The sequence below is a fragment of the Syngnathus leptorhynchus genome, chromosome 8 (assembly GCF_054491065.1).
Source record: "Syngnathus leptorhynchus isolate UIUO chromosome 8, UIUO_Slep, whole genome shotgun sequence".
Lineage (NCBI taxonomy): Eukaryota > Metazoa > Chordata > Actinopteri > Syngnathiformes > Syngnathidae > Syngnathus > Syngnathus leptorhynchus.
In genome coordinates, this window is record NC_141202.1 from 4,524,393 (window position 1) to 4,552,286 (window position 27,894).

Genomic DNA, 27,894 nt, shown 5'->3' on the forward strand with positions numbered 1-27,894 from the left:
TAAACTCTTAGTGATGTTTACATTTTCTTTTTTAGACATATTGTCAGTAGAAAAAGGTTGTGTTTAGCAACCAAAGAGAATCTTCTTGTTTAAAACATCTCTGGCAACCCCCCCCCCCCCCCGAAGAAGAGGTTGTTGCTGTATATTATAATTTATAATATATATAATAATTTATAATATATATATATATATATATATATATATATATATATATATATATATATATATATATATATATATATATATATATATATATATATATGTATATATATATATATACACACAAAACAAACAAATGGAGATACAGTTAGTCTGGTGAACAATTTAATTGGTTGTTTATATATGCTGTTTTAATACAACACAGGAATAAGATAATATCCTGTCAGTGTTTCAAAATTTAAACATCTAGAACAGTCAACTAAAGCTAAGCAGGAATATCTCCATTTATGTTGCACTTACTGCAATGCAATGTTTTCGTATCCTTTAGCAAACTCAGACTTGATGAGTTTCACTGCCCTGAGTGGTTTCAACTGTCTTTGAGTCCACTTGAGATTGCTCTTCCTGGAAAGCATGCTGCAGTGTTTGCACAATAGATTTGCAAACTTTATCCTTGAAATCTTGTCCCATGAACACATAGAGAAGTGGATTTAAGCAACTGTTGATAAAGGCCAAGCTTGTGGCTATTGGGAGTCCATTCGTAATAACATTGTGCAACACTGAACTTGAATATGTGTAACTGGTTAATTCCAATAAAACAAGGATTTGAAAAGGAGCCCAGCAGAGAAAAAAAACAACAATAACGGCAGCAATTATCTTAAAGGTGCGACTCGATTGGCTGGCCAGGTTGGTATTATTTCTGAGGCGATGGATGATGGCAGCGTAACAGGACACAATGATGGTGAAGGGGATAGCAAAACTCAGGAGGAAGCGAGACACGGTTATCGCCTTATGGCGAAACAGTCGGAGTTGATTCAGCTCAGGTGTGTCTTCATCAGAAAATACAAAGTTGTTGAAGCAGTTAATAACTTCGTCACTGAAGAAGCCCGGCCCTGTGTCCCTGAAGATGAAATATGGAGTGCTTAGAATCAGAGCCAGCGCCCAAACGCACAAACTCACACGGGACGCCTTTGGGACACTGCGGTAGTTCTGGGCCCAAACAGGCAACATAACAGACATGCATCGGTCCATGCTGATCACCGTCAGGATGTAAACACTGGTGAACATGTTGAGAGCGCTAACTGCGCTTATAAGCTTGCACATGAACTTGCCGAATGGCCAGTGGAATCCTAAAGCGGTGTACGTCACACTGAACGGAAGAGAGGCCGTGAAGAGAAAGTCAGCCACAGCAAGGTTGAGGAACCATATTGTGGTAACGGTTTTCTTCATCGTGAATCCCGTTACCCAGATCACCAAGCCATTACCCAGCACGCCCAGGACAAAAGCTAAGGAGGAAACGACAGCTGACATGATGTTGAGAGAATCTCTCAACTTCTTATCTGGATCGGTAAAATTGGCGTAAAGGTCATTGAAGTCTTCTCCAGGTGCAGTGGTTTTAATAATTGGAAAGGCAGATGGAGTCATGCTCTCCATGGTCCTGAAATCTGAAAAGAAGAATTTTTTTTTTTCAGTCTTAATATCCCTACGTCACAGAATAAGCAATCATGCAAGTCATGCAATGTCGCAAGTTCCTCTGTTGTCGTTATTCCTGTTGGCTAACTTACAAACTGTCCTAAAGTTAATCGGGTCATCGGTCTCACATTCTATATACTTGATATATTTTTTAAGGTTGAATGCAAAGCACACTTTCCATTGTTTTGCATTTATTGGCACTGGAGAAAAGAATGAATCCATTTGTTATCTAAATGTTCCCCAACGTTTATTTAGCCAGGGCCTATATATTTTCCATTTGAAAAATCTCACAACAACAACAACAATGTAGAAATTTTTTTTACTCACAAATGTAAGAACACCTATCTTGCAAAATACAAGGCTAATGTATACTGCTATCTATACCAGCAGCATCGATCGGAGGATTTATTTCTCAACTTTAGATCTAATGCTGCCACAAATAAAGCTCCATTGCAATAAAGTAGAATATTGTGCAAAACTTAATTTTTGTTGTTTCATTTAAAAAGTGAAACTCATGTTGATTATTATATATATATATATATATATATATATATATATATATATATATATATATATATATTATTTTTTTAATATAATTTTGATGATAACAGCTTAAAGCAAATAGACATGTTGACTCAATTCTTTTTTTTTTGCTTTGGAAACAATAAAATTAATTATTAATGCAGAAATGAAATTGGTAGTAACATTCTGAAAAGTATTTTTTCCGGTGTGTTTGTTGTGCAATGAATAAAATAACCACCCAACAAAAAAAAATATCAATCCACTACTGAAATAAATAAAATGATCACCATATATGACAATCATCAAATTTATTGCGATAAACCCAAACTAAATGACAAACGTTAACAATAACATACGTACAGTACCGTCAAAGCTGTCCAGTGGGTTGAAGATGTGAAAAAAGGAGAAATTACCCAACTCCATCGCTCTAATAAAGCAACCGGTATGATGACACTCCACACTTTGGGCGAATTGAATTCATATCCGCTTTACACCCTTTTTTTCTTTTGTGTATAGCTATAGCAGCTTAAAATGATTTTAAAACATATTTCTAAACTAATAAACATATAAAACATATAGCAATAGATCTGTTCTCATTAGTCATTCATCCATCCATTTTCTGTAACATTTGTCCTCATTAGGACATTAGGTGAGCTAGAAAAATTATTAACAAATGATTTAATGGACAACCAAGTAACTAATTCTATAAGGCATCAAATAAATTAAAACAACAAAGAAAAAGAATGAAACCCATTTAAGAATCATCCATGAAATACATGCAACTAATATCACAAAACTCTTGATCATGATCAGTGTGCTTAATTAAGGACCAGAACGTGATACTTTACTCGATCTTGCCCACTATTGGCTATTAACTGACATTTAGACACAGTTACTCCTTTTCACACTCCCTTGAAAAGATACCATTTTGACAACATTTCTGTTTTCATTGGAGAAGCATAATTTGGTGCTGCTGTTTTGGTTAACAACAGAATTTTCCTTATCAAACTTAGGCGGATAATGAGGGCAAAGTTGACCTTGACAAAGCTGTGGTAATATCCTGCTTCGTTGGGTTCTGTGTAACTGGATAAATTGCTGGGTATCGGTAATGGCTCCAATTTGTGCGGTGTCCCTGTGTGAAAGAATAGGAACATTTAATGAGTGGTAACCATAACAGTTAAGTCAAATATACTAAAGTGTAACACAAGAAAATAGGCTTTATTTTCTTGTGCAACGATAATCAGAAGGAGAAAAAGCCAAAGCACACATTTAAAAAACCCCAAAACAGCAGAGCCAACCCCAGACGGGAATTAGGCCACAAAGCTCATGACCCTGACGGAGACCGTGGCTGCTTTTCAATAACAATATTCACATGATAGCCCTTCAATTTTGGGTGCCTTGGACTTGGCAAGTTCAGACTGGAAATCTGATCTTCAGGAATGGAACAACTCTGTAAAGACTGGAATCTTAGCAGACTGCATGAAGCATCATGGAATCACTAGCAAACTGGAGGGCACACAAATTACCTTACGGATGCAGCTCATCTAAAAAAAATAAGGGAACATTTTGAATCTGGAGATAAAATTAAACAAGAGTTTACATCAGCGCGCATAAAGCAGCCATTACAAAACAAAAAAAAAGATCATAAAAATCATAAAATAAAAAATGCCAGACAACACTCCTTGCTGGTTAAATATAAAACTAAAGGACAACCACGCAAAAAAGACAAACAATATAGAAATGAAAGTGAGCTCGTAAGTGAGCCACACACTCATTTGTAAACACACACACGCATATAAAAAGTATATACATACAAATGATTAAAAACTTCTCAATAGGGAGTTAAAAAAGACTTACATCATTTTAAACAGTCTGGATTGTTGAGCCACTGGAGGTCACTAGAGAGAGCAGATGAATGGTTGTTACACTCCGGCATCACAGAACGAATCCTTAAAAAAACACTTTTATTGTACATACATACTGTATTTATCATTTACATTTTTGTACATCACAATTATGCTTTCATAGACAGGCAATGTGCTTATATACCCAAACCCATCCACTGACAGATTGAGTCCATATCTCCTACTTAGAGGGGTCAAATAAAAGAGCTCATGCAGCTGCCATTTATGAATTACTAAACTGTATAACGTTGCTGGTTTGATAACATAATTTACAAAAATCAACTCCACCATCTTGATGGTTCAATCATTTGACCTACATTTATACACATTCCTAATTAGTGTAAAGTTAGACCATTTGTAGTGACCATACATGCATGCTAGCATAGTATAGAAATAACCTAAAAATGTTTAAGCCTACAAATGCATCACAGCTTGTTTGCAAAACAGTCATTGTAAAGATTGTTGGTGTGGATTTGTAGCAGTTGAGGCAAAAACTGTGATTATTTGTCGTATAGAATTACGATGGCTATGTACAATTACAGTCTCTACCATGAGCAGCTTTATACCTCAGCTTCAGAAAGAGACTTCTCTTTGCTTCGACTGGTGACCATTGAGTTTGTATAGGTGTACGAACGGGAAATCTCTTCCTGGAAAGCAGTCTCCAGTACTTTCAGGATGGATTTACGAACTTTATCTTTGAAATCTTGTCCCATGAACACATAGAGCAGCGGGTTGAGGCAGCTGTTGAGATAAGCTAGGCTGGTAGCTATCGGGACCCCGATCGTGATGACGTTGTCCAATATTTCGCTGTCGTAATCAGCCATGTGATTGACCAACTCGATCAGAGCAAGGATGTGATAGGGAGCCCAGCACAGGAAAAAAGTGGCAATGACGGCAGCGATAATCTTGAAGGGACGGCTTGACTGGCTGGCCAGGGTACGGTTCCGACGGAGGCGGTGGATTATCACGGCGTAGCAGGACACGATGACAGTGAAGGGAATGACAAATCCCAGAAAGAAGCGAGTCATGGTCATGGCCTGATGACGGAAATCTCGCAGCTGGGTCACATGTGGCGTGACATAATCATCAGAGAAGGCAAAGTTATTGAAGCAGTTGATGATTTCTTCATTGTTGTACGACGGCCCAGTGTCCTTGAAAATAAAATAGGGAGTGCTCAGAATCAGAGCCAGGACCCAAACGCCCAGACTCACACAGGACGCCTTCTGCACGCTGCGATAGTTCTGAGCCCACACGGGCCAGACCACCGACACGCATCGATCAATGCTGATCACCATCAGGATGTAAACGCTGGCGAACATATTGAGGAAGCTCATGGTGCTGTTCAGCTTGCACATGAACTTGCCGAAGGGCCAGTGGAAATCCATGGCGGTGTAAGTCACGCTCAAAGGAAGGAATGCTGTGAAGAGGAAGTCGGCCAGAGCTAGGTTGAGGAACCAAACGGTGTTGACTGTTTTCTTCATCTTGAATCCCGTTACCCAGATCACCACGCCGTTTCCCAACACGCCCAGGACGAAAGCCAGGCAGTAGACGATGAGAGACATGATGTTGAGAGATTGCCTCAGCTCGGCGTGGTCGTCCTTGTAGTCATACTCGTCCTCGTAAAACGTTTCGTTTGTGATGCTGGCATCTGAAACGTTTATATCATAGTAAGGCGTGGTGCCCATTACGTCCATCATTGTTCTGAGACCTGCAACAGAAACAGCAAATAACCCCACATTATCCCTTAGGAAAGAAAAAAAAAAAGTAGACGGTAGTAATTTTATGAGAATAAAGTCATAATGTTCAGAAGTACTCATTTTCAAACAAAAATTATAGCACTAACATTGTGGGCGGGGGAGATCAGATGTTAAGAACAAATTTAAAGGTGAATTCAAAAAATAATACTACCACAGGAGATTTGTTTTGCATTTTATGAGAATATATTTATATTTAAAAAAAAATTTGCAATATTAAATAGACAAATTGTATATACATTTGTTAAAGCAATAAAACATTCATTGTTTTTGGTCATATCAACACCATCATGCGTAACTGTCACGGAACACATACTTTGCATTTTTGACAAATGCGAAAACACCAAAATCATCTCTTTTATTCATCTTGTTCCATCATCTAACAAAAAGTATTGTTTAACCAAATAATTATAATGTTACCTAAAATAAATATGAATTAATTTGATGATGATAAGTATGTGCAAGACAAAGGCTGCTTGTGTTCATTTCATTCAATTTTCGCATCACATTATTTAGTGCAGTTTTATCCAACAATTGTGTAAATTGTTGAATTCTTTTGATAGTATCTTTATTATTTTCCCTCCCTCAACTTTAATTCATTGCTCAGTGGAGTAACGACATCTTTCTATTCATAACGATGGAAAACAAAAAACTAAGTGTTTCTTAAAGTTGTGCGCATAAAATAAGCCACCCTGAATAAAGCACTCAACCAGCCAGCGCGAACTTCTGTTTAATCAATCAAACCAATTGCAAATTCCAATTGCGTCTTATTTACTCAATCAACAACAAGCAGCGTGGTTCCAATCTTAATGACGATTATTGTTAAGTATAAGAAAAAAGAAAAGAGAAAAAAGACAATACCTTCTTCTGCTGTAGATGTGTCCGAAGCAAAGCTCTGATTTGACTGCTCCGTGCAAGCTGCAAACTTCTCGACTCAGTCTCATGAAATTGTCTGACGTCATCGGCCACATCGAGGCGGGACCACAAGCTCCCCTAAATCTACCCCCACTCCTACGCCCCCTCGTGCTTTTGTCATGTTTTTGTTCACTCTGCTCCTGTCTTGGAGAGATCAACATAATATGCAAGAAAATAAATGCAAGATTGTTCATATTGGATGGAAGATAAAGCACACACATGTACACACACGTTCACACACACAAGGTATGTGAGGACCAAGTGATGCCTTGTTACTGCATGTTTTTTTTTTGTTTTTTTTGAAGATGTATAAGAGCAATATTCTTTTGGGAAAGTCCAAAAGTAAAAGCATAAACACAATCAAACAAAGTGAATCATCAGTTGCGGTTATGTCGAGATGACAACCTGTGAGGGCAAGGAGGTTCTGTCTCTTCATTTTCACCAATCGCGACATGTTTTTCTCATCGTGGGCCGAGCTCATGTTTTCTTGAGGCTAACTTTAATTGCTGTGTGCTGACTTTGAAATGACATCTGGGCATGTAGGTAACATATTTGTAATGTACCCTTTTGGTGTGTATAAGAAAAGTCACAGCAGCATCTGTCAATAATTAGGGTTACTAAGCTGTTCCTTGGGAGACAAAAAAAAAAAACATCTTTGCAGCTGTCCGCTCCACTTTGGACAATGATGAGTCCAAAGCAAAACAGGCGTGAAGGGACAAATTACGTCTTTAAAACATATTCCTGGCTTTGACGTGAGTAGGTGAACACTGCAGTCTGAGTACAGTGTATGCTCTTGAAAACGGACTGCAACCTGGTGGTGGATGGATGGATGGATGGATGGATGGATGGATGGATGGATGGATGGATGGATGGATGGATGGATGGATGGATGGATGGATGGATGGATGGATGGATGGATGGATGGATGGACAGAAAAAGAGTTTGATGGATAGGTGGAAGGATAGACAATTTGTGGATGACATGAATAGAATGAATGGATAGACGACAAACAGACCAATCAATGGTCAGACAGACGAGCTGTGGTGTCATGGAAGGAGATGAATGAATGGATGTACGTGCAGGTCGATGGACAGAAAAATAGTTGGATGAAGAAAAAGGTGGATAGATGAAAACAGACAGGTAGATCAATTTATTGAAATATAATATGTAAGCAGGATTGCACATGGAGCAGAGGTTTCACAAAGCAAAGTCCAAAACGTTTTTCAGAGGTCAGCATGTTTCTGGTCACTTGGGAATGCTTTTGTCTTCTTTCACACCACCATACATTCCTGAAACATTTGGCAGTCAAAGGCCATGCCCAAAAAGAAGCATGTTGGAATCTCCAGATGGGCAGTATCCAAACTGTTATCCGCAAACCATGCAATCCGCTAAAACCAGATATGTCGTACATCTGCATGGCCTCAAAACACAGCCCTGAAAAAAAAAAATCACCAGAGTTAAAAATAAAGATATCAGCTTTAATTTAATTTCAAAGCATACAGTAATTATTTCTGACAACTAGCCAAAAGGTCACACGTCTTTTCTAATTGAGCGTTTCAATGCGGTGTCGTAAAAACCGAATTAAAACATAAGCGCTTCATCAACAGGATGGGATGAACATATACAAAAACATGAGCAAGCGGAATGCATGGAACGAAGTTGGAGTGTTGTCCTGGGGAAAGTGAAAATCAATCTCATGTTGGTGTCCCTCAAGTATAGCTCTATACCTTTCAGTCAGCATCTCACTTTAACCCTGTGGTCACACTTCCTCCCGCATGCTTAGTCTTCTTGGTTTTTGCAACCCGACTTGCTTCGCCGTTCATACATCTGTTTGACATGAAATTGGGTTGATGGTTGATTTTTTTTTTTTTCAGTCTCTAGAGGAATGTTGCAAAACATGGCAAATGAAAATGCGTCATGACTGGAAGAAAGCGTAGAGGCTTTATCGATTCCAAGCCATGGAAGTAAACTTCAAAATGAACACTGGAACTTCCTGTTCTTCACTTCTCATGTTGTTCTCTTCTTAACACCAACGGTTCCATCTAGGCCTTTGTATGAATAAATCTCTAAGAGAAAACATGAAAAACACATGCAAAGTCTTTGATGCGCTCCTAATGAATATTGGCCGAGGACTTATGCCTTGTCGTGCAAAACAGAGCTCAGCATTTGGTATACATGTTTTGGAAGAAGCCAAAGAAAAAGCAAAACACATGCAAAGATTATTGTGAATTGAGTTCTCATGAAGTATGCTGTCCAGTATTCAGTGTCCTACACCCAAATCACAGACATTTTGGTAAGTGCAGGAACAATAAATAAATAAACAAATAAACAAATAAATAAATAAACAAACAAACAAACAAACAAACAAACAAACAAATAAATAAATAAATAAATACATAAATAAATAAATAAATAAATAAATAAATAAATAAATAAATAAACAAATAAAATCCAGCATTCTGTTGTCCTACACCAAATCACAGAGATTTTGGGATAAGTGCGGGAAAAAAAGAAAAGAAAAAAAAGAAACAGACAAAAAAGGCTACAATATTCTAACCCTAAAGCTAACCCTAACCCTTTTCAACGTCAGGTCAAATGCATTGGATTTGAAAGATTTGGGATTAACAATGATGATTGTAGATTTGTTGATTTCACATTTTCCCGCGGTAAAACACAATAAGGCTCAAAACGGTGCATAGTAAGCTACCAAAACCTGCCCAACCCAAAACCAAGTCCCCCGCTAATATACAAACACAACCGCACAGGAACTGATCCCTGCCAATAGTCCAGATGTGAGGGGGAGGAAGAATGAGAAAGGGGGTGTAAGAAAAACTCAAACTCAGGGATTGTGTCCATTTACACACTCTGGCACTCATCTTGAGTTTGAACAACGCCCTTTTTGGAGAGCGTGGGAGGACTCATCACTAATGATTTTATCTCAGAAACATCAATAACCAACACTCATCTGCCTGTACCTTGACCAAAAAAGTCCACCTCAGTAACCTTCTAAAAAGAACCGTTCGAGTTTAAGTCTAGACCAGACTCGTTTAAATCAGACTAAATGTTCTTGACAAACACCAGCTTTCATATCTGCGTGAAGATTTATCCCCCTCTAAACATTTTGGTGCCTCAGTCATTTCACAGAAGCAAAAGACGCAGCATTTTGCCTGGTTGTCTGTAGTGGATATTAATAGTCATTCCAAGGCTATAGTTTGAGGGAAGCCTTCTGAGCGTAGCGCTTTGCCAAAGTTCTTGATTTACCAAGCAAACGTGCAATTATGCGTACACCGCACAAATACCAATTTGGGTGTGTAAAAGGAACCAGTGGAGGTTTCAACAGAATGCCAGAGCAGGATGATATATGCAGTCGGAGTATGCGGCTTTATTATTCATGATATAACATTTGAGGAGGTGGGGGAATAACCCCAAATTCGAAAGGACAATGTGAGCACGCTACTGTCTGTGTGTCTTTGCGTGTGGCACACTGGAACGATAATAACATAGTCTAGCTGTACTGTAATTCACCCGGTACTTATCATAGCTATACGCAGTGCAAAACAGTTAAGCTCACACGGGCTTTTTTTTTTTCGGGGGTGATGGAACTTTTGGATTCCAGTTACGGCGGCGTCATAAAGACATATATAGTGGGAATCTGTAGTTAGCCCAACCCTCAAAAGTCTGTTGGTCCTGTTGCGGTGCTGACTGGGAATCCGATTCTTGTCTCCTTGAGTGTGGAAAGCTTGGGGATTTTGTTTTTCAAGTCAAAATGAGTGCCAACTGTGCTTGTCCACATTATGCCTCATTGAAGTGTTCTGTTTTTTTCACGGAATACACCGCACACAAGAGGAAAAAAAAAAAAAAGCTGAGCCTCAACAACCGTAACCACTTCCTTACTATGGTCCTTATACTTTCCACCACAACGTTTGGTGCCTTCCAGAAGACCAGTTGAGGGATATGAATAATCAAGCTTGGCTCCGTCTGACAAAAAAGAAGCCTGGTAATGCATAAGTCATACAGTGCTTCCTTTCTCCAGAGCAAGTTTATTTGGAGGCACAGTTGAATGAGAAGTGGGGAACTGGAACTGGTTAAACATGGGGGCATCAGGTGGTCAAATAAACATAATTCTTCACTTGTTGCAAGGTCAGCAATACTGAAAATAACAGTTCGACTAATGCAATGAGTTCACACACAATGCTGAAATGTATTTATTTTGAAACCAAATGGTTTTTATTTATACAGTTTAATCAATTCTGCTAAGCAGATGTGTCACGAAAACGGCATCTGGGTGTCACATGGGACACAGAGAAATCTAAAAAACGAAACAAAATTAAACCCTTAAGCACTCGGGCGACTAAATTCATTTCTAATAAATAATGGATTTGTTTAGTTTTTGTTTACGAACTAAAATAAATGCAATAAGTACCACATTTTCTTATCGGCCACAAAGGTGAAAATAGTGCTGATAAACTTTAATCATATGTATGTCTTTCTCTGCCAATTTACATATCGCACTTGGTCAAATGGGCAAGACTTATCGATGTTGCCTAGCAACAACTACGTAGATACCAAAACAAAATCAGACAGATGGTGACAGGTTTATTTCAGTAAGGTTTGATAAAGGATCACAAATGATTTGCCTTGATTTAACAGGTCGTAACATTACCATCACAAGAGCAATAGAAAGTTAAAAAAAAACAAATAAGATGATTTGTAGCATACTTATGTAATCCAATGGGGAACATCAAGTGACCAAATCTTGAAAAAATGGCTGGTGTCTTTGGCCAAATGTTAAAAAACGTGTACATTTATGCAAATCTGATATGTGACACGAACATAAAAAAAGATTGGTGATTGGGATCTTTGTTTGAGAAAAAGATAATGTTTACAGTTGCTATATCAACAAGCCCCTTCTCCTGGACAAGGAGGAAGTGTTGGTAAGCCACCATTATTTAGCATATTGTTGGCGTCGGGCCGGAACCTCGTATGTCACAATTTGGTGAATTTCATGGCTTGCTGTTTTTGACAATACAATGTTAATGATTGAACAATGTTTAGGGGGTCTCCTGAAAAGTGATTTTGGAGGTACAAGAATTGCACCTGATATAAAAGACACCGCTCGTGTCATTATTGTTTACAATTTACGAGCAGTCAAGTAAAGTTCATTCCAGATCAAATACAATCCTGAGAAATGAATAGCAAGGATAATAGTACAGTAGTTGTTTCAAGGAATTACTCAACAAGGCGCGGCCAATTAAATTTGCTATGTGGTTTATTTCAAGTCAAAAAGCACAAGCCATGAATTGTAAAATGAAGATGGATGTTTATGCAAAACTGAGGTAGAACCTGCCTGTGCTGGAAGGGAATGTGTTGTATTTAAGCCTTGTGTATAATTAAAGGGTTTGGTTCAACGCACTCTCCCATTTAGCCGTGTTCCTCTCTGTTGTTGATTACGGCCTATATGTTCATACATGAGAAAGCCACTCTGACTCATAAAGCCACCGCACAATGAATTCACATATTTGATTTAATAACCATAAACAAAAATGAATTATTCACTCGTAACATACAGGTGAGTCACATTTTAGTTTAAGGATTGTCGAAAGTGACGTAAAGAACATTATGTGTTGCAATATATCCACAAACTTCCTGTCATAATGATGGGCTATTGGCATTAGCTAAAATACTGCAAATGAACGAACAAACAAATGAACAAAGAAACAAGATAGAGACGTTTGAATCTTTAAAGATAATTTACGTTTGGTTCAGCAACATTTCTAAAATATTATAGTTGAACCTTTCAAAAAAACTAATAAATAAATAAATAAAAAATAAAAAAAATAAAAAAATAAAAGGGTGGCACGTTGGCAAAAATTTTGCATTAAATAATACAATTTACGTATATATTTTTTTCAAGGTTCATGTGCTCCCATTTCATCCACTATAGTGTAACATCAACATTTGATGGGTATTGGAGCAGATGTCGAGTGTTTGACCTTGAGAAAATGTCGATAAGAGGACTCATGTTGCTGAGAGGGCAAGCTTAAAGTCACATTAGTTGGACTGGTGGTTGAAGGCAATGAAGCTTCTGGTTTTACTCGCTCTCTGTGGAAGTGCAGGTACAGTAAAAATAAATTGCATACTAGAGGCAAGGAGCAGTTTTGTTCTTTAAATTGAGGTTACACTTAGACTAACAACATGGCGATGAACCAAGTACCTAGTTTACAAAAGCAGAGTCAGTGTTGCCAACTCAGCGATTTGGTTTAGTGATTTTTATTTTTTCCAATTCCTCTTGTGATTATTTTTTGAGTGACTAGTGAGTTTTGCTCTCTTAACCGCATGAGCAGAGACATTTTTACATAGTTTCTTGAAGAAATAACGTTGGATGCCAGTCATAGATTTTATCATGCTGAACTTTGCCAAAAACACGCTGCCCTTTAATACGTTGCATAAGCAGTGATTTATAGACAGAAATAATTTCTCGATTCGACAAACCCGGCAGTAATCATGGCTGGGTGTGGCCAGTAAAACTGAACAGAGCTGTCCAAAAACTGTGTGTAATTACTTTTTTACACAAGCCCAGATGGGTTTGTTTTTGTGAGGTATTAAAATTGGCTTGATAATTGAAATTCTTGTCCGTGGCTAATATTTATATCAACTTGAACTGAACGTGTGTGGATTTATAGATCATCAGAATGGTCTCTTACTATCAAAGAAATGAAAACAAGTTGATGTCAGCCAATTAAGAAAATGTGGGATGGGTCCTACTAAAATATGTTTTTTCTAATTGCATTTTTTGCTTCCTTTCTTGTCCTCTAATAGTAATAATAATAACAATAATCATTTTTAAATAGCATATGAACATGTTTGTTATTTATATACACATTGTACATGTGATGACTGGTTAATGGTTTGTCAATTTTAGCCGCAGCTGCCCTGAAGGATGACGACAGGATAGTTGGCGGGTACGAGTGTCCGAGAAACTCAGTACCTTACCAAGTGTCTCTCTTCACGGGATACAACTTCTGCGGAGGTGTTCTCCTGTCCCCAGAGTGGGTGCTCTCTGCTGCCCACTGCAGAACAAAGTGAGTAAGATGATCCCTATTACTTTTTAAAATCACCGATTTCCACAATAAGCTTAAAATGCCTCATCTAGATCCAATGTGGAGGTCCGGCTGGGTGAGCATGACATTTGGGAGCTCGAGGGCCCTGAACAGCACATCATGTCTGCAAAATTTATTCGCCACCCCGACTACAATCCCCGCACACAGGACAGCGACATCATGCTCATCAAGCTGAGTCGACCCGCTTCTCTGAACAGCTACATACGACCAGCGACGCTTCCTTCTAAATGTGCCACTGATGGAACCATGTGCCATGTCTCTGGTTGGGGAAGCCTTCGCCCCAGTGATGAAGGCTGTGAGTCATGTGACTAAAGTCATACAAGTGCTATAATACTGCTTTAGTTGATCTTCTTCCTCACTTCATTTGTTTGTACTTTTATTTTACAGGTAGTTTTAGTCACGATGGATATGCCACTGTGCCTAAAAACCGACTGTGAAGGACTTTTTGCTTTATGCACACACTAAATTCTCTGTCGTACGTTATATATAGCGAGGTATCCTCATACGCTGCAGTGCCTGGATGTTCCTCTCCTGAGTGATGATGCGTGCTTCAATGCATATCCTTTCCAAATCACTGACAACATGATCTGCGCCGGTTACCTGGAGGGGGGCAAAGATTCCTGTCAGGTAATTTGGAGATGTCACCTAACAGTGGAAGTAGCTATTGTCATAATTGATCTTTTTCATTCTTAGGGTGATTCCGGGGGTCCAATGACATGTAACGGCATGCTCCAAGGAGTTGTGTCATGGGGGAAAGGCTGTGCGCTGAGAAACAAGCCCGGAGTATATACTAAAGTCTGCAATTACGTCACATGGATCCAGAAGACAATGATAACAGGCTAGACTTATAAAACTGGTGTGAGAACATTGTGAAGTGTCTTTGTGGTCCATCAGTGTGGCAACATACTGCATGTGGGTGCAGACTAAAAATAAATCATATGAGAACTTCTGCATTTCTTTCACTTTTTCCCACACTGGCACAAAGCGTGTGAGGTTATTTATTTATGTATTTATTTAAAAAGTGAAAGGATTCAATCAAACTTGACTGACGGGTGTTTTGGTCGCATCCAAGGGTTTCATTAGCATGCCAGCGATACAATTTATAGTGTTGGTAAGCATTATCCTGATTTAAGTAGCGATTCTCAAGCTTTTCCAAATTATTTAACACTACCGCAAACTGTGTTTTTATCAAATGTCTGCAAACTGGTCATGTACAAAAATCCTGAGCAGAACACAAATGTAATAACATGACATTTACCGTCAACAGAACTGTAAATCACTTAAGCAAAAAATACTGTGACGCTGCACTATGCGGCTTTAAAATTGCAAAGCATGCACACACTCTGGCCTTTCTCCATAATCACTGAATGGAGATCAGTGTAGTTCCAAATGTAGTATTTAACCGGCTTTGCTCTTCACTAAAGTGTAATAGGAAGGACATGTTTTAGTGGTTGTGTGTGAACTTAAATACAGGGGAAACAAACAAAAAATGTTGTAGTTGGTTATTTACAGCCCAGTATATCGAATTTTAAGTATTGAGCTAGTGGAGAAGCGTGCGTACATGATCTGTGTGGATGTTATTTGGCACAATATTGGAATCTCAACGATTTTAAAGCTTTGTGGACAGATTCCCATGTCAACGGCCTGCCAATCGTTTCAATGTCACGAAGGTAAGCAATTTTCTGTACACCACCGCAGTGATTCCTGACCAATGGGGTGAGGTATATTAATGTGTCACAGGACAAATGTGCTTCGGAAATTATTACATTTAAATTGTTTATTACAACAAATAATGCCAGTGATGAACACTGACAGACAGAACAATTAAATGCTCTCCCGCTAGATGGCAGAAGGTACAATTGACAAGTCTGCTATCAGTCACAATTTTGTGACATTTTTCTTTGGCGTTGATATATATATTTATTATATATGATATATTTTTCGAGATTTAAAAAGTCCCGTTGTTCAATTGAGGTTGAGAAACACAAAGTGAAGTAATATTTTAACCAGCCTCACATTTTTTTATGAGAAGAAAACGGTCAGCACTGTATTTCCAATTGGTTTTTGGGGGCCAAGTTGCTAAAGATCAATTTGTTGCGAAAGATCAATTTATTGCTAAATTACTAAAAGACGCTAAAATTGCGTAAATTTCTCGTGAGAACATGTTCCACTAGAGATGATTCAATAAGTTACTTCCTGCAGTAATTCAAAATAAAATAAAAAGGCGCACACGCTCCCTATTCTAACCATGCAGCGACTTTCGTGAAAAACTCTTATTTCCAAAGAACACTTGCCGGAAATACATTTCCACCAAACATGGCGGCGGCGGAAAATACCTGCTGGAAAGCTCCCGAGGTTTATAAACACCACAAACAGAGGAAAGTGTGCATTTCTCGACCAAAATATCGTGATGGGAGGCAAGCTAGAGCCGTAAAGGTAATTTATAAAGTCATGCAATCTCAAATAAAGTCGAGGATTGAATGTTATTGCTAGCTTCGCTGTCCTGTGCGACGCAAAGAAAGGTAAACAAAACAGCGTCTTCTGTATCTTGTCAGGTGTACACCATCAATTTGGAGTCGTGTTATGTGATGGTCCAAGGGGTCCCTGCCATTGGAGTTATGACAGAACTTATCCAGTTGTGTGCATTGTATGGAGTCGTGCAAGAGTACAGACCCTTGGACGAGTACCCGGCCGAGGAGTTCACTGAGGTCTACCTTGTCAAGTTCCAGAAGCTCACTAGTGCCAGGTTCATACGACTGTTTCTTAATCAAGCAGACATAAAAGTAAAAAGTCTTGGAGAAAATAAAAACTCAAGGAAATTTCACTACCCTGAATAATACACTTAAAGTGGTGTTATCAAGTATCTTATTTTATTAAACTTCTATTTAAAGCATGACGATATAGCTCTCATCCAAATAAGTAGTCCTTTTTTAAATTATTTTTCAGAGCTGCCAAACGACACATGGATGAGAAGAGTTTCTATGGTGGCGTGCTGCATGTTTGCTACGTACCTGAATATGAAACTGTGGAAGACACCAGGATGAAGCTGCAGGACCGGAGGAGATATGTCATGAGGATAGCGCAGAACAGAGGTTAGATATCTACTAACTTTGGGCCGCACTGAAAAGAAACAATAACTAAAGGGGGGAAAAAAAAAAATGTAGATTGGGTTACAGCCAGTCACAGATTTTGCAGAAATTGTACAATACTTCTTTGATCCATAGTTCAAGATTGGGAACAGGAAGAGGCAGTGAACAAGGAACCCGCATCATTACAGCCCACAGCGGCAGTATCCACACGGATCGAACCCCCGCCGCCCGGCATTGACACTCACTGTGAAACGAACAATAAAGGCGAGAGTTGGAACGTGAACTATCATTCACCCTTTCCTCTACTGCCGCTTCCTCCTCTGGAGCATCACTACTCCACTCACAAAAGGCACCACGAACCTGCACCGACTGAGGACAAAATGGGGACATTGCACAATGCCATTGTTGATGCCAAAAAAGAAGTAGCGGCTGCATCGGATTCAAGCCAAAAGCATTCCCATAAATCTCGAGGTACACATGTTACACCAACCTCCAATCAGCTGTCTGCGGTCACCTTTGTACCAAGGACAGCGCACTTGGAGAGCAGAAAACGCAAGATGATAGAAATTGGGTCACATTCATCAACTGAGGCCGTCGGAAAAAATGAGCCACTCATCGGACCAAAACTAGAGGACGCTCCTAAACTAGACATGGACGACGTTTCGCTGAACACAACTGTCAACCTAATCAGGAACACAATGAGACAGGTAGCGTTTCCTTGTCTTTTAGAATTGTGAGACATAATGGTAAATTGACTTTCTTAAAATCTACATATAAATTAATCAGACAGTGATGTAAACAGATTTTCAATGTTGATGAATCAAAATGCAGTGCAGTACTTAGATGCAACCACCAGAGGTGATATTGGCGCTCTCATCATTTAAAAATAAATATTTCATTGGTTATTAAATTTCTCTGTTGACTATTAAAAGTCTAATGCTGTTGCTATTCCTTCGTAATCAATGAAATTCCTAAATGTTTTTTTTTTTCCCCCCCCTTAGGTGGAATCTGTCCCTGACCTCAAACCAGTGGAAAAAAAGCCCAAACCACGTCGGCGAATTTGACCCTGATTGATACTCTCTTCACCTGTATTATTAAAAACAATTCAAAGCATTTCTTTGGACATCTTTTTAATTTTTTGACACATTCTACATGTTCTTCCCGTGCTTATGTAGATTTTCTTCACAAACTCCTGCTTCGTTTGCAAAGTCCCTTTATGTTGAGTTAATTTAAAACTAAGTCCATAGACATGAATGTAAGGTGGAAAGGCTATGTGGCCTGCGGTTGCCTGACAACCAGTCAGGTGTGTACCTGATCTCTGACTTAAATCAGCTAGGATTGCTCGAGCTCACCTACAACCTTAATGAGGTCAAGGCAAACGGTATAGAAAATGGACGGACGTTACATGCATATATAAAAAAAAAAAAAACGACCTTTGATCGTCAGTGCACTTGACTCTGAAACACACGCAGCTCAAAGGTGTCAATCCTCTGGAATAAAAGAAAAAACAACATTTTAAATGGAAAAAAAAAAAGTCTCGATTGGGAAGTGCTTGACAACTCATTGAACTTACTGTGATGTTAGGGAGACACGTTCCAAAAGCCTCAAGGACGTGGTTTGCTTTTTTCACAGATTTCGTAAAGTCATCCAAAGAAAGCCTGTCGTCGTGGTCGTGATCCTAAGAATGGAGATAATATAAAGCAGAGTTGAATAATGTAAAGATTGAATTCTTCGAAACCTGCTCTCTAGTATACACACCATCTTCTTGAGTGTGATCTCCACTAGGTCTTTGATGCCATCATAAGGATCCTCTTCCCCGGGTAGTCTGAGGCTGTACCTCAACATTTGTAACATCTCCTCTCTGGAGATGTACTTGTCACCGTTCAAGTCGTACACGTGAAAGCAGTCTACAGAAATGGAGAAAGAAATCTTAGTGCGAGAGGTCCTCTTTTGAGTTGTAATCTTTCAGACCTACATTTTATTCTTTCATCCAAGGTGCCACGAAGAACAACCGAAAGTCCCTCAATCCATTCTTTCAAGCTGACCAAACCATCATTGTCTTTGTCAAATGTCCGAAACACTGCAGAAACAAAGACAGCAACATCAAGCATTAATTCATCCCATATGTAAAATCCTTTGAGATAACGTCTATTGTAAATTAATTGGTATCAAAAGTCTACACACCCCTGTTCAAATGCCCGGTTTTGTGAATGCCCCCCTAAAATTAGATAATTTAAAAACCTCAACTATTTTAAGAGCCTTTATGAGTCATGACAACCATCTTGTTGAGGGGAAGTAAAACTAAACTGAAATGATGTGATTGCACAAATGTGCACACCCTCTCATAACAGCGGATGTATCTTTGTGTTGAGAATGACCTACTCACAGTCAAACTCGCATCGAAGAAAATTCAGGTGTTCTAGTAGGCTTTCCGTAACATTTTTTTCCACTACACTTTATGGTCTGCTGAGTTTCCATGGCAGAGTGATCTCACTGTGGAAAAGTCAGAAGATGGGTATCAAAGAATCTCCAAATCATTAAATATCCACAAAAAAGTCAACCATCCAAAAATATAGCAACATTGGTAGGAATTGAACCTGCCTTCCTTAATAAATAAATAAAAAAAATCAGTTGAACAGGTGTGTTTAGACTTTTTCTAGCCACTCCATGTAATTTTGAAAGTGTTGTACCACTATCCATAATTGTGTCGTTGGTGACTCCAAAAGCGATGTGCAGGAAGTTTCTCAACTTCCATCTGTCCAATCCGCCGGCTGACCTCGCAGGACTCACCGGCTCCTCTAATAACGAATGAAACTCCCGAATAAGGCACTCCACCTCTCTTTTATTGACTAAACCCAAAAAAAGAAAAAGAACGAATGAGCTCCATTGCGCTGTGCGGCTGCAGCGCCTTAACAAGTTTGCGCAGTACTCAAATACTGAAAACTTTTCAAATAAAATAATCAATAAAAAGGGAAACATACTCACAGTGAGCCACTTGCTTGCAAATGCTTTCCGCGAGGTTTTGTATCATCCTTTTGGACATTTTGGACCTTCTTACGGGCAACATTTTAGTCGCTGTGGTGGCGGTGCGCGAGGTGAAGTTGACGTTTTGTTGCCATGGCAACCACCAAGCTCGCTAGAATTGGAGAAGGGCGTGCGTTGACAAAATTCTCAAGAACGACTTTATATTGCCTCGTTTATTTCCATGCTCAAAGGCTATTGCTTATCAGGGTTTATGCACAATTTGCTGTACGTACGTCAGGGACTGAGCAAAGTACGACCTGCATTGCTCCTTTTTTCCAATACTTAAATGTTTCTAAAGGTGCACGGTTACGGTCCAGTGAGCCGTGTTCCGTAAAATTGGCAAATAAAATGCAGGGTTGTTTTTTTTCACGTGATTATGTACACATATATTGATAATACATTTTTTAAAATGATAGATATTTGCACAGCTATTTTAAACTCTTTTTAAAATGTGTCAGTCATTGAAGTTTTAGCCATTTTTAAATGATAGTTATGGTGACTAAAGATCACTAAAAGTCACATATCAAAAATGTTTCTTAACTTTCCCGTTAAATTAGAACAATAACGTTCTTCTTATTTATGAATTATTACATTACATACATACATTTTTTACATATTTAATTATACATCAGATTTTTTAGGAAAATGCATATTGGACTTCAACTTTTGTTTAAAATAAATTGGAGAGACTAAAATGTATTTGTTTTACATGACATGGTTTAATTTTTTTTTTTTTTTAAATATATTTTAAAGGAAGACAAATGATGTCGGTATATTGCTTAAGAGTCATGGGCGAGCTGCAGCCTAACCATCTGATTTTGAGCAAGAGGAGAGTTACACCCTGGACTCTTTGCCAGCCAATCGCAGCAATCCAAAAAGAAAAATACTGTCAGTTGTAAACTAAAAATGCAACATTTTCCATTGAATAGTCATTCAAGAATATTGTCATAGAGTTGAAACTTGACTTCAACAGAAACGTCATCCTCCAACATCACCATCTGTAAAGTCCATTTGAGCACATAAACAGATAAAGGTCAGAGTAATAACACATCTAGTTGACCTCCTCTCTTATACTCATGGACTGGCCCAGCTGTTTCACATGACATCAGCTTCCTGGTGGCTTTCTATTTGTGCCTGCCATGGAGTACGTGCTACATGTGCTGATCGGCTCAAGCAGCTCATGTGGTTAAGGAAGGGTGTGGACCTTCATGAGCGGTCAACAGATTGGCTTGTAAAAAGAAACAACACCAAAAAAAAAAAAAAAAAAAAAGGGGAAAGGCATTTTCAAAGTCCTCTAATGGCCATGTAAATACATGAATAATATGATGCAATGAAGCAGCGCGATGGTTTGCAGGAATGCCGCATCCAGTTAAAGGGTTCTGGGTTTGAATCTTTGCTCAGGCCTTCTTGTGTGGCATTGTTCGCCACATACTCGCAACCCTACAATCTGGGTTCCTCCCAAGTCCCCCGAAACTGTCAGGAATGATTTGAGCCAGGGCTACCAAATGCAGCTTGAACTGGGATTTTTTTGAAGGGAAAGGGAGATGGAAGGGAGGTTAACCGAAGACACAGACGGAATAGAGACTCACGGCAAGAAAACAGACAGACCGAGCGACAGAAGTACACATGGACAAGGATAAAATTCTGACCGTGAGCCTCCAGACAGACCGGTGGAAACGCAGACGACGGGAACGGAACACAACAGTAGACACACGGGCAGGGTTTAAATACACGAGACAACGAGAAGGTGCAGGTGACAGACATTAGGTGATGAAGGGGTGTGGCTGAGGGAAGTTGCCGGCCGAGCGTGCCCTGGCACGGGCATGACAAAAACGTTCGTGTTACAGTATGGACAACGTGGCGCTCTAAAGTGCTAAGTTGTATGGAAGCTTTATGTGGTGCAAGTAGACGCACAACAGGTAGCACATGACATAGACAGTGGAATTTTTGCCATAGAGACAGAAAATAGTGTAACGACGATGCAGAGAGGTCAATGTTGTTAACGTTGGGTGGCCGCTGGTTGTGATGTCAATTTGCCAGTAAAACAAAATGGCCGTCGTCTGTGATGCACAAACAGGCGGATTTTGCCGTTAAATTCATATTCCACAAACGCAATATTAATCAAAATGCCATGTCTAGACAAATGCGGGCGATAAGAGCATTTTTGTAAAGAACATTTTTGACTTGATTTTCCCTTAATATAAATCAGTTGCAACAATACATTTACTTTAACTAGGCTTTAGTCCAGTGTCTGATTTTACTTTAAATACGGACTATAGTGCATCAGTATTGCCACCTGTGGCGGCAGGGAAAAAGGTTAATTTAATTTACAAATGTGCAAATATGGCCAGCAGAGGGCGACAATCAATTAGGATGTATGAGATCACCAGAGGGCTGCGTGGCGTTTGTGTTAATTTTCAAGATTGATATGATTGAAATGCTTTGAAAATAATATGTGAATGAGAACAAACTACAAAGACTGGAGGGTATTCCGGTTTTTGGATGGCCATATAATGGCGGAGGAGTTGGACAGGGGTGGTTGGTGGTGGTGGTGGTGGTGGGAGATGTGAACTGAGAAGGTATTTCCAGGTTGCCTGGCAAAGTAGCAGCCGTGTAGCAGAAGTGAGGTATTTTTCATGATATATTTAAGGTATAGCAAACATGGTGCATGATACTTGAGTAAATAAAAGAGGAAGAAAAAAAAACAGGACAACAAAGGAGTGCGTGTAGGGCGCGCTCTTGCAGCCAAGGGGACCACCGCCTTGCACACTCGCACTGACGCACGGCTGACTCAGCAGGGGCCGCCTCTTGATCATCACTCATTCCCAGCCCAGCGCGCACATGGCTATCCACATCCAAGTCGGGATGCTTATAAAGTCAAACCCTTCACAATTGCTCATCACACAAGAGCAACACCAGAGTGGATGCGTCGGGAGCGCCACGCCAGGTACAGCTACATCCCAGCATTTTACATGCATGCCTATGATTTTTTTTTAACAATTTCAGAAAACAATTACTACTGATTTGATTTTTTTTTACAGCAATAATTAAACCACCCAATATGTAAAAAGTTAATAATACTGAATCATACCTGATAAAAATAACTGGTATTATTCCACAAGGGTTTGGTATTGGGAACCTAGTTGTTTATAATTAATAATCAATAAGGTTGGCAACAGAGAATCGACTCATCAATTGGATCTGCTTCGTTAAATGTTCTGAATATTGTGCATTTGAAGACATTGGAATTGCATTTTGGTGTGATGAGCAAAATCCTATCGGCTTGTATTTTTTCTTTCTTTCTTTCTTTCTTTCTTTCTTTCTTTCTTTCTTTCTTTCTTTCTTTCTTTCTTTCTTTCTTTCTTTCTTTCTTTCTTTCTTTCTTTCTTTCTTTCTTTCTTTCTTTCTTTCTTTCTTTCTTTCAATTAAAAGGACATTATAATTTAAAAAGGTTAATTTAAATTTTAATGATTATGTCATTGAAAAAAACCATTATTTATTTTACACTTATTATTTAACATCATTCAATCGTTCATTCATTCATTCATTCATTCATTCATTCATTCATTCATTCATTCATTCATTCATTCTCATGCCTATCATAGTATGTGAAGCCCATGCAACCTTCCTGCAGCATTTCTAGTTCATTCTTCTTCCCTGTAGCAAATGAACAATTTTGCGTTTTTATTAATCGTTTGACATCATACACACTTACATAATATGTGTCATTTGCCATGATTTCAAACGAGCAGAGCAAACACTTTGGATAGGTGTGGCAGCATGAAGCCTTCATAAAGATTATGCTTTTCAACTCTTTAACACTAACTTTATAGGGCGTTCTTCTTGATGCACTGACTTGTCCGGCCGGTGTGTGTGTGTGCTTCCTATAGGTGAAGACACAGAATGGAGTTGAAACCTCTCCTCAAGAAACTGAGCTCAATTCTCCGAGCCATCTTCACATTCCTCTTTGCCTTAGTTGTCCTTGTCGTTATGATATGGGCCTACGTTGAAGGTTTCCAGCTGGTCACCTCCATGTACGGAATCATCTCCTTTGGCTTATACGGCCTCCTGCTCTCGCTTCACGTTCTGGTTCAGAGCTTCTTCGCCTTCATTGAGCAGCGGAAGATGAAGAGCCGCAAAAAACCATGCACCTTCACCAAGACCATTGGCTTCACCATTTCAGCCTACCAGGAGGACCCCGCCTACCTCAAAGAGTGCCTCAACTCCGTTCGGGCCCTCAAGTATCCATCTGAGCTGATGCGCATCATCATGGTGGTGGACGGCAACAGCGACGACGACCGCTACATGATGGAGATGTTCAAAGAGGTGTTTGCCGACCAGGACCCTGCCTGTTACGTGTGGGAGAACAATTACCACACGTGGAGCCCCACTAAGGTGGAGCCCGATGAGAAGACCGGTGAACCTGTCTTCATAGGAGAAGACCTCCAGCGAAAAGAAGTGGAGCACCTCATTCAGACCAAGAGATGTGTGTGCATCATGCAGAAGTGGGGGGGCAAGCGGGAGGTGATGTACACCGCCTTTAAGGCCCTTGGATCTTCAGTCGACTACATCCAGGTAAGTCTACTTCTTCTCATGCTTGTGTTCCTTTCAGTGTGTTGGACAGTTTATTCAATGTCCTTGAGCTTCGGGTTTATGTTCTCGTACACTTTTTGTTCTCACTATAAAGACAATTCAAACAAACATCCGGACAGCTAGGATCCATGTACTGGTATGCTCATTGTCGTGACTAATAGGGCAATTCAGTTTTCCGTTTCCGAGCATCAAGCTGGTTACCAATCTGTGTGCCACACGACACTTTAGCTGATAGTATTAAGCCTTCGCTCTTTCCCAGTGATAACGTCTGACATTATCTTCATGTCTGGAGCAGCTAACTGGTATAAGTGCGCTGAGGTCAAGGTTTAAGTCTGACACCAAAAATATATGATATTAATATATTGTGTATTTTGTGGTAGATATTGGTGGCATGGTGATATGAATGGGCGAGTGAGAGCGTTGAAATCCTTCAACTGCATGTTCCGATCGAGGCGAAAAGTCATTGGCATGCTACCAGTACGACCGCCAAAGTTCAAGATTGACTCGCGTTCTGAATCGTCGTACTTGCGAGGACAAAAAGCGCACAATTTTGTCTTCTGTAAAGCTGCTAACATAACAGAATGTGAAACACCATAGACAAGCTAACGGTAATTAGCATAGACGATATGGTAATCCTAACCATTCCGTTTGCTTGTTCAGGTATGTGACTCGGACACCAAGCTGGACTCCTTGGCCACAGTGGAGTTGTGCAAGGTGCTGGAGAGTGACACCAGGTACGGTGCAGTTGGCGGGGACGTGATGATCCTCAACATGAAGGACTCGTACATCAGTTTTATGAGCAGTCTTCGCTATTGGATGGCCTTCAACATTGAGCGATCTTGTCAGTCCTTCTTCAACTGCGTCTCCTGCATCAGTGGACCCTTGGGTATGTTTATTTCTAGAGCGAGACTAACACTGTCACAATGTGTTGTCATAAAATATAAACTTGTTGCTCTTTTGGATTAGGGCTCTACAGGAATGATCTCCTTCAGGCATTTCTGGAATCTTGGTACAATCAGAAGTTTTTGGGGACTCACTGCACTTTTGGAGATGACAGACATCTCACCAACCGTATGCTGAGCATGGGATACGCCACAAAGTAAGAAATAAGTGACCTTTGAAACAATCATGTGACCGTTATTGCACAAACCTTGGTCTTTGTATGCAGGACAGTAAAGTTGGTTACCTAGGAGAGTACAACTGAAGTCCAACAACCATCTTATGAAACCTATCTGTGAATTAGTATACGTAATCTTAATTGCTATTCTAAAATGTTAGATGTAGAGCCACTGAATCGCTTCCGTACATTTAACCGGTCAGGTCACCTGCTTGCTAGTCAGAATAGTCCAGTGGACTTCTGTTGTGAGGACAAAGGGTGGGTGGTTGGAAGAATGGATGGATGGACTGCAATATGAAATATCAAATGATTGCCATGGAAAAATACACAATAGAAAATCCAATATATTTAACATCTAAAAATAGAAAATCCTATCACTGTCAGCGGCGACTAACATGGAGTCTCCACTGTTCCATTTCCTTTGCAGATACACATCCAACTCCAAATGCTACACGGAGACACCGGCTCAGTTCCTGCGCTGGCTCAACCAGCAAACCCGCTGGACAAAGTCCTACTTCCGCGAGTGGCTCTTCAATGCCATGTGGTGGCACAAGCACAATCTGTGGATGACCTACGAGTCCATCGTCTCGGGGGTATTTCCCTTCTTCGTCACGGGCACCATCATCCGGCTGTTCTGGACGGGCACGCTGTGGGATATCCTGTGGGTGCTGTGTTGCATCCAGCTGATCGGACTGGTGAAAGCGGCGTACGCCTGCATCCTGCGCCGGGACCTGGTGATGGTGTTCATGTCCCTCTACTCGGCTTTGTACATGACCAGCCTGCTGCCGGCTAAGTACTTTGCCATTCTTACCATGAACAAGAGCAGCTGGGGAACGTCGGGCCGGCGTAAGATTGTGGGCAACTACATGCCCCTGCTGCCACTGTCAGTGTGGGCAGCCCTTTTATTATCAGGACTGCTTTACACAATCTACCGAGAGAGTAGACTGAACTGGTTTACCGCAGCCAAGGAACTGGAAATTGAATTTCTTGTTTTCGGCTCCGTAGTGTACTTGAGTTACTGGTTAATCATGATGGTTTTATATTGGGTGTGGTTCCGCAAGGCGTGTAGGGTACGTGCCAAAAGTTACTCGTTGAATGTATAAATTCACGACGTCAAGTGACGTCTCTGCGCGTTAATTTATTATATGTCTGCTATTTTAAATGAATTAATTTATTTTGTCTCCAATCTCAGGATAACAAAAGGGCTTCCATGCAGCTGCTAAACTAATCAATAGAATGAATAAAATATTAATTAGTGAAAAAACCAAAGCATACTTTGACAGCGACATGTAGTTGCACTTTGAAATGAAACTGTACTGAGGGCTTTTGGCCTTTCTTATGCACTTCAATAAGAGAGACACATTCCCGACATTGATAATATTATAGAAATGCTGTACATACTGTCTAGGGGATACTGGGGATTGATTGTGTGATGTAGAAATATATATAAGAATGATGTGGTTGTATGTAAATAGTTGTAAAAAAAAAAAAAAACCAACAACAAAAAAAACATTTTTGTTGTTACACTGGAGTTCTGAGGATATTTTGCTACAGAGTTGCACACTTCAAAATACACAACGCGTATGTATGCCTTTTCTTGTGTTTCAAAGGACTCGTGCTTTGGAATCCCCTTTGTCAAAATTGTGGGATTTGTGATGTGAGAACAAGGGAGTCCATTCGGTTCCCAGAGACATTCACAGAAACTTCTGAGCCAAAACATTGAGTTCTTGATAAGAGGCCACTCCCACGTTCTGAGGGATGAACATCTTTTTTTTTTTTGCTATTTGTTCCGAGAATGACCAAAGTGAAATAAAACAATTCACATGTCTAGATTGAGACTTCACTTCAAAGATAATTGCATTAGAAAAGACAAAGGTCATATTAATACCGCCAGGTTAATGCTGTAACCAAAATGATGTCCATTCAAGTGTGTGAAACATGAATGTATAAGCACAGTTTTTTTAAAAAAAAAACACCTTGAATAAAACAACTGAAGATTTGCAATGGGTTGATATCTTGATGTGAAGAAACAATGTGAACAAATAAATATTTTTCTAACTTTTAACTTCTGTTGTCTTTGAATCATTTAAAAATCACACACCCAATACAACAGAAATTGCTGTTGAGTCTTTGTTGTAAAAGGCTTTGCCTTCAAATTTGACCCAATAATATCATATATATTGTTATTCAGTCGATAAAGTGGACATAAATCTAAACCAGGTCATT

The 27,894-nt window shown here is 39.5% G+C and overlaps 6 protein-coding genes and 1 long non-coding RNA gene across 10 annotated transcripts; 3 read left to right on the top strand and 4 right to left on the bottom strand.

The window, feature by feature from the left end:
* Positions 1 to 319: 319 nt before the first annotated feature.
* LOC147052056 (chemerin-like receptor 1) lies at positions 320 to 2,574 on the bottom strand. 2 transcript variants are annotated; one of them, XM_085919231.1, is made up of 2 exons: positions 2,517 to 2,574; positions 320 to 1,601 (listed from the first exon to the last, which is right to left on the bottom strand). In XM_085919231.1, the coding sequence occupies exons 1-2, from the start codon at positions 2,572 to 2,574 to the stop codon at positions 493 to 495; spliced, it is 1,167 nt and encodes a 388-aa protein (XP_085775357.1). In that variant the 3' UTR covers positions 320 to 492. The 2 variants fall into 2 exon arrangements, with proteins under 2 accessions (XP_085775357.1, XP_085775356.1); XM_085919230.1 differs by having other exon boundaries at positions 2,512 to 2,535.
* A 609-nt stretch (positions 2,575 to 3,183) lies between these two features.
* LOC147052057 (chemerin-like receptor 1) lies at positions 3,184 to 6,789 on the bottom strand. 3 transcript variants are annotated; one of them, XM_085919228.1, is made up of 4 exons: positions 6,671 to 6,789; positions 4,622 to 5,763; positions 4,009 to 4,049; positions 3,184 to 3,283 (listed from the first exon to the last, which is right to left on the bottom strand). In XM_085919228.1, the coding sequence occupies exons 2-3, from the start codon at positions 5,750 to 5,752 to the stop codon at positions 4,047 to 4,049; spliced, it is 1,134 nt and encodes a 377-aa protein (XP_085775354.1). In that variant the 5' UTR covers positions 5,753 to 5,763; positions 6,671 to 6,789; the 3' UTR covers positions 3,184 to 3,283; positions 4,009 to 4,046. The 3 variants fall into 3 exon arrangements, 2 of the variants coding, with proteins under 2 accessions (XP_085775354.1, XP_085775353.1); XR_015066990.1 differs by having other exon boundaries at positions 3,231 to 3,283; positions 4,009 to 4,100; XM_085919227.1 differs by lacking the exons at positions 3,184 to 3,283; positions 4,009 to 4,049 and having other exon boundaries at positions 4,119 to 5,763.
* Positions 6,790 to 12,594: 5,805 nt separating this feature from the next.
* On the bottom strand, positions 12,595 to 17,180 carry LOC147052058 (uncharacterized). The gene is made up of 4 exons (XR_015066855.1): positions 17,055 to 17,180; positions 16,857 to 16,982; positions 13,718 to 13,794; positions 12,595 to 12,826 (listed from the first exon to the last, which is right to left on the bottom strand). It is a non-coding gene; the product is annotated as an uncharacterized LOC147052058 (long non-coding RNA).
* LOC147052059 (trypsin-3-like) lies at positions 12,687 to 14,785 on the top strand. Its single transcript, XM_085917714.1, has 5 exons — positions 12,687 to 12,840; positions 13,647 to 13,806; positions 13,878 to 14,140; positions 14,336 to 14,472; positions 14,539 to 14,785. The coding sequence occupies exons 1-5, from the start codon at positions 12,801 to 12,803 to the stop codon at positions 14,686 to 14,688; spliced, it is 750 nt and encodes a 249-aa protein (XP_085773840.1). The 5' UTR covers positions 12,687 to 12,800; the 3' UTR covers positions 14,689 to 14,785.
* Positions 16,109 to 18,047, top strand: rbm48 (RNA binding motif protein 48). Its single transcript, XM_085917713.1, has 5 exons — positions 16,109 to 16,281; positions 16,401 to 16,591; positions 16,792 to 16,937; positions 17,070 to 17,641; positions 17,936 to 18,047. The coding sequence occupies exons 1-5, from the start codon at positions 16,162 to 16,164 to the stop codon at positions 17,996 to 17,998; spliced, it is 1,092 nt and encodes a 363-aa protein (XP_085773839.1). The 5' UTR covers positions 16,109 to 16,161; the 3' UTR covers positions 17,999 to 18,047.
* clxn (calaxin) lies at positions 18,048 to 21,662 on the bottom strand. Its single transcript, XM_085917715.1, has 7 exons — positions 21,608 to 21,662; positions 19,920 to 20,070; positions 19,625 to 19,783; positions 18,910 to 19,014; positions 18,693 to 18,841; positions 18,508 to 18,612; positions 18,048 to 18,424 (listed from the first exon to the last, which is right to left on the bottom strand). The coding sequence occupies exons 2-7, from the start codon at positions 19,999 to 20,001 to the stop codon at positions 18,377 to 18,379; spliced, it is 648 nt and encodes a 215-aa protein (XP_085773841.1). The 5' UTR covers positions 20,002 to 20,070; positions 21,608 to 21,662; the 3' UTR covers positions 18,048 to 18,376.
* Positions 21,663 to 22,836: 1,174 nt separating this feature from the next.
* Positions 22,837 to 27,689, top strand: has1 (hyaluronan synthase 1). The gene is made up of 5 exons (XM_085918410.1): positions 22,837 to 22,905; positions 23,849 to 24,533; positions 25,212 to 25,437; positions 25,518 to 25,650; positions 26,096 to 27,689. Exons 2-5 carry the CDS (start codon positions 23,862 to 23,864, stop codon positions 26,769 to 26,771), a joined length of 1,707 nt encoding a protein of 568 aa, XP_085774536.1. The 5' UTR covers positions 22,837 to 22,905; positions 23,849 to 23,861; the 3' UTR covers positions 26,772 to 27,689.
* The last annotated feature ends 205 nt before the right edge of the window (positions 27,690 to 27,894 follow it).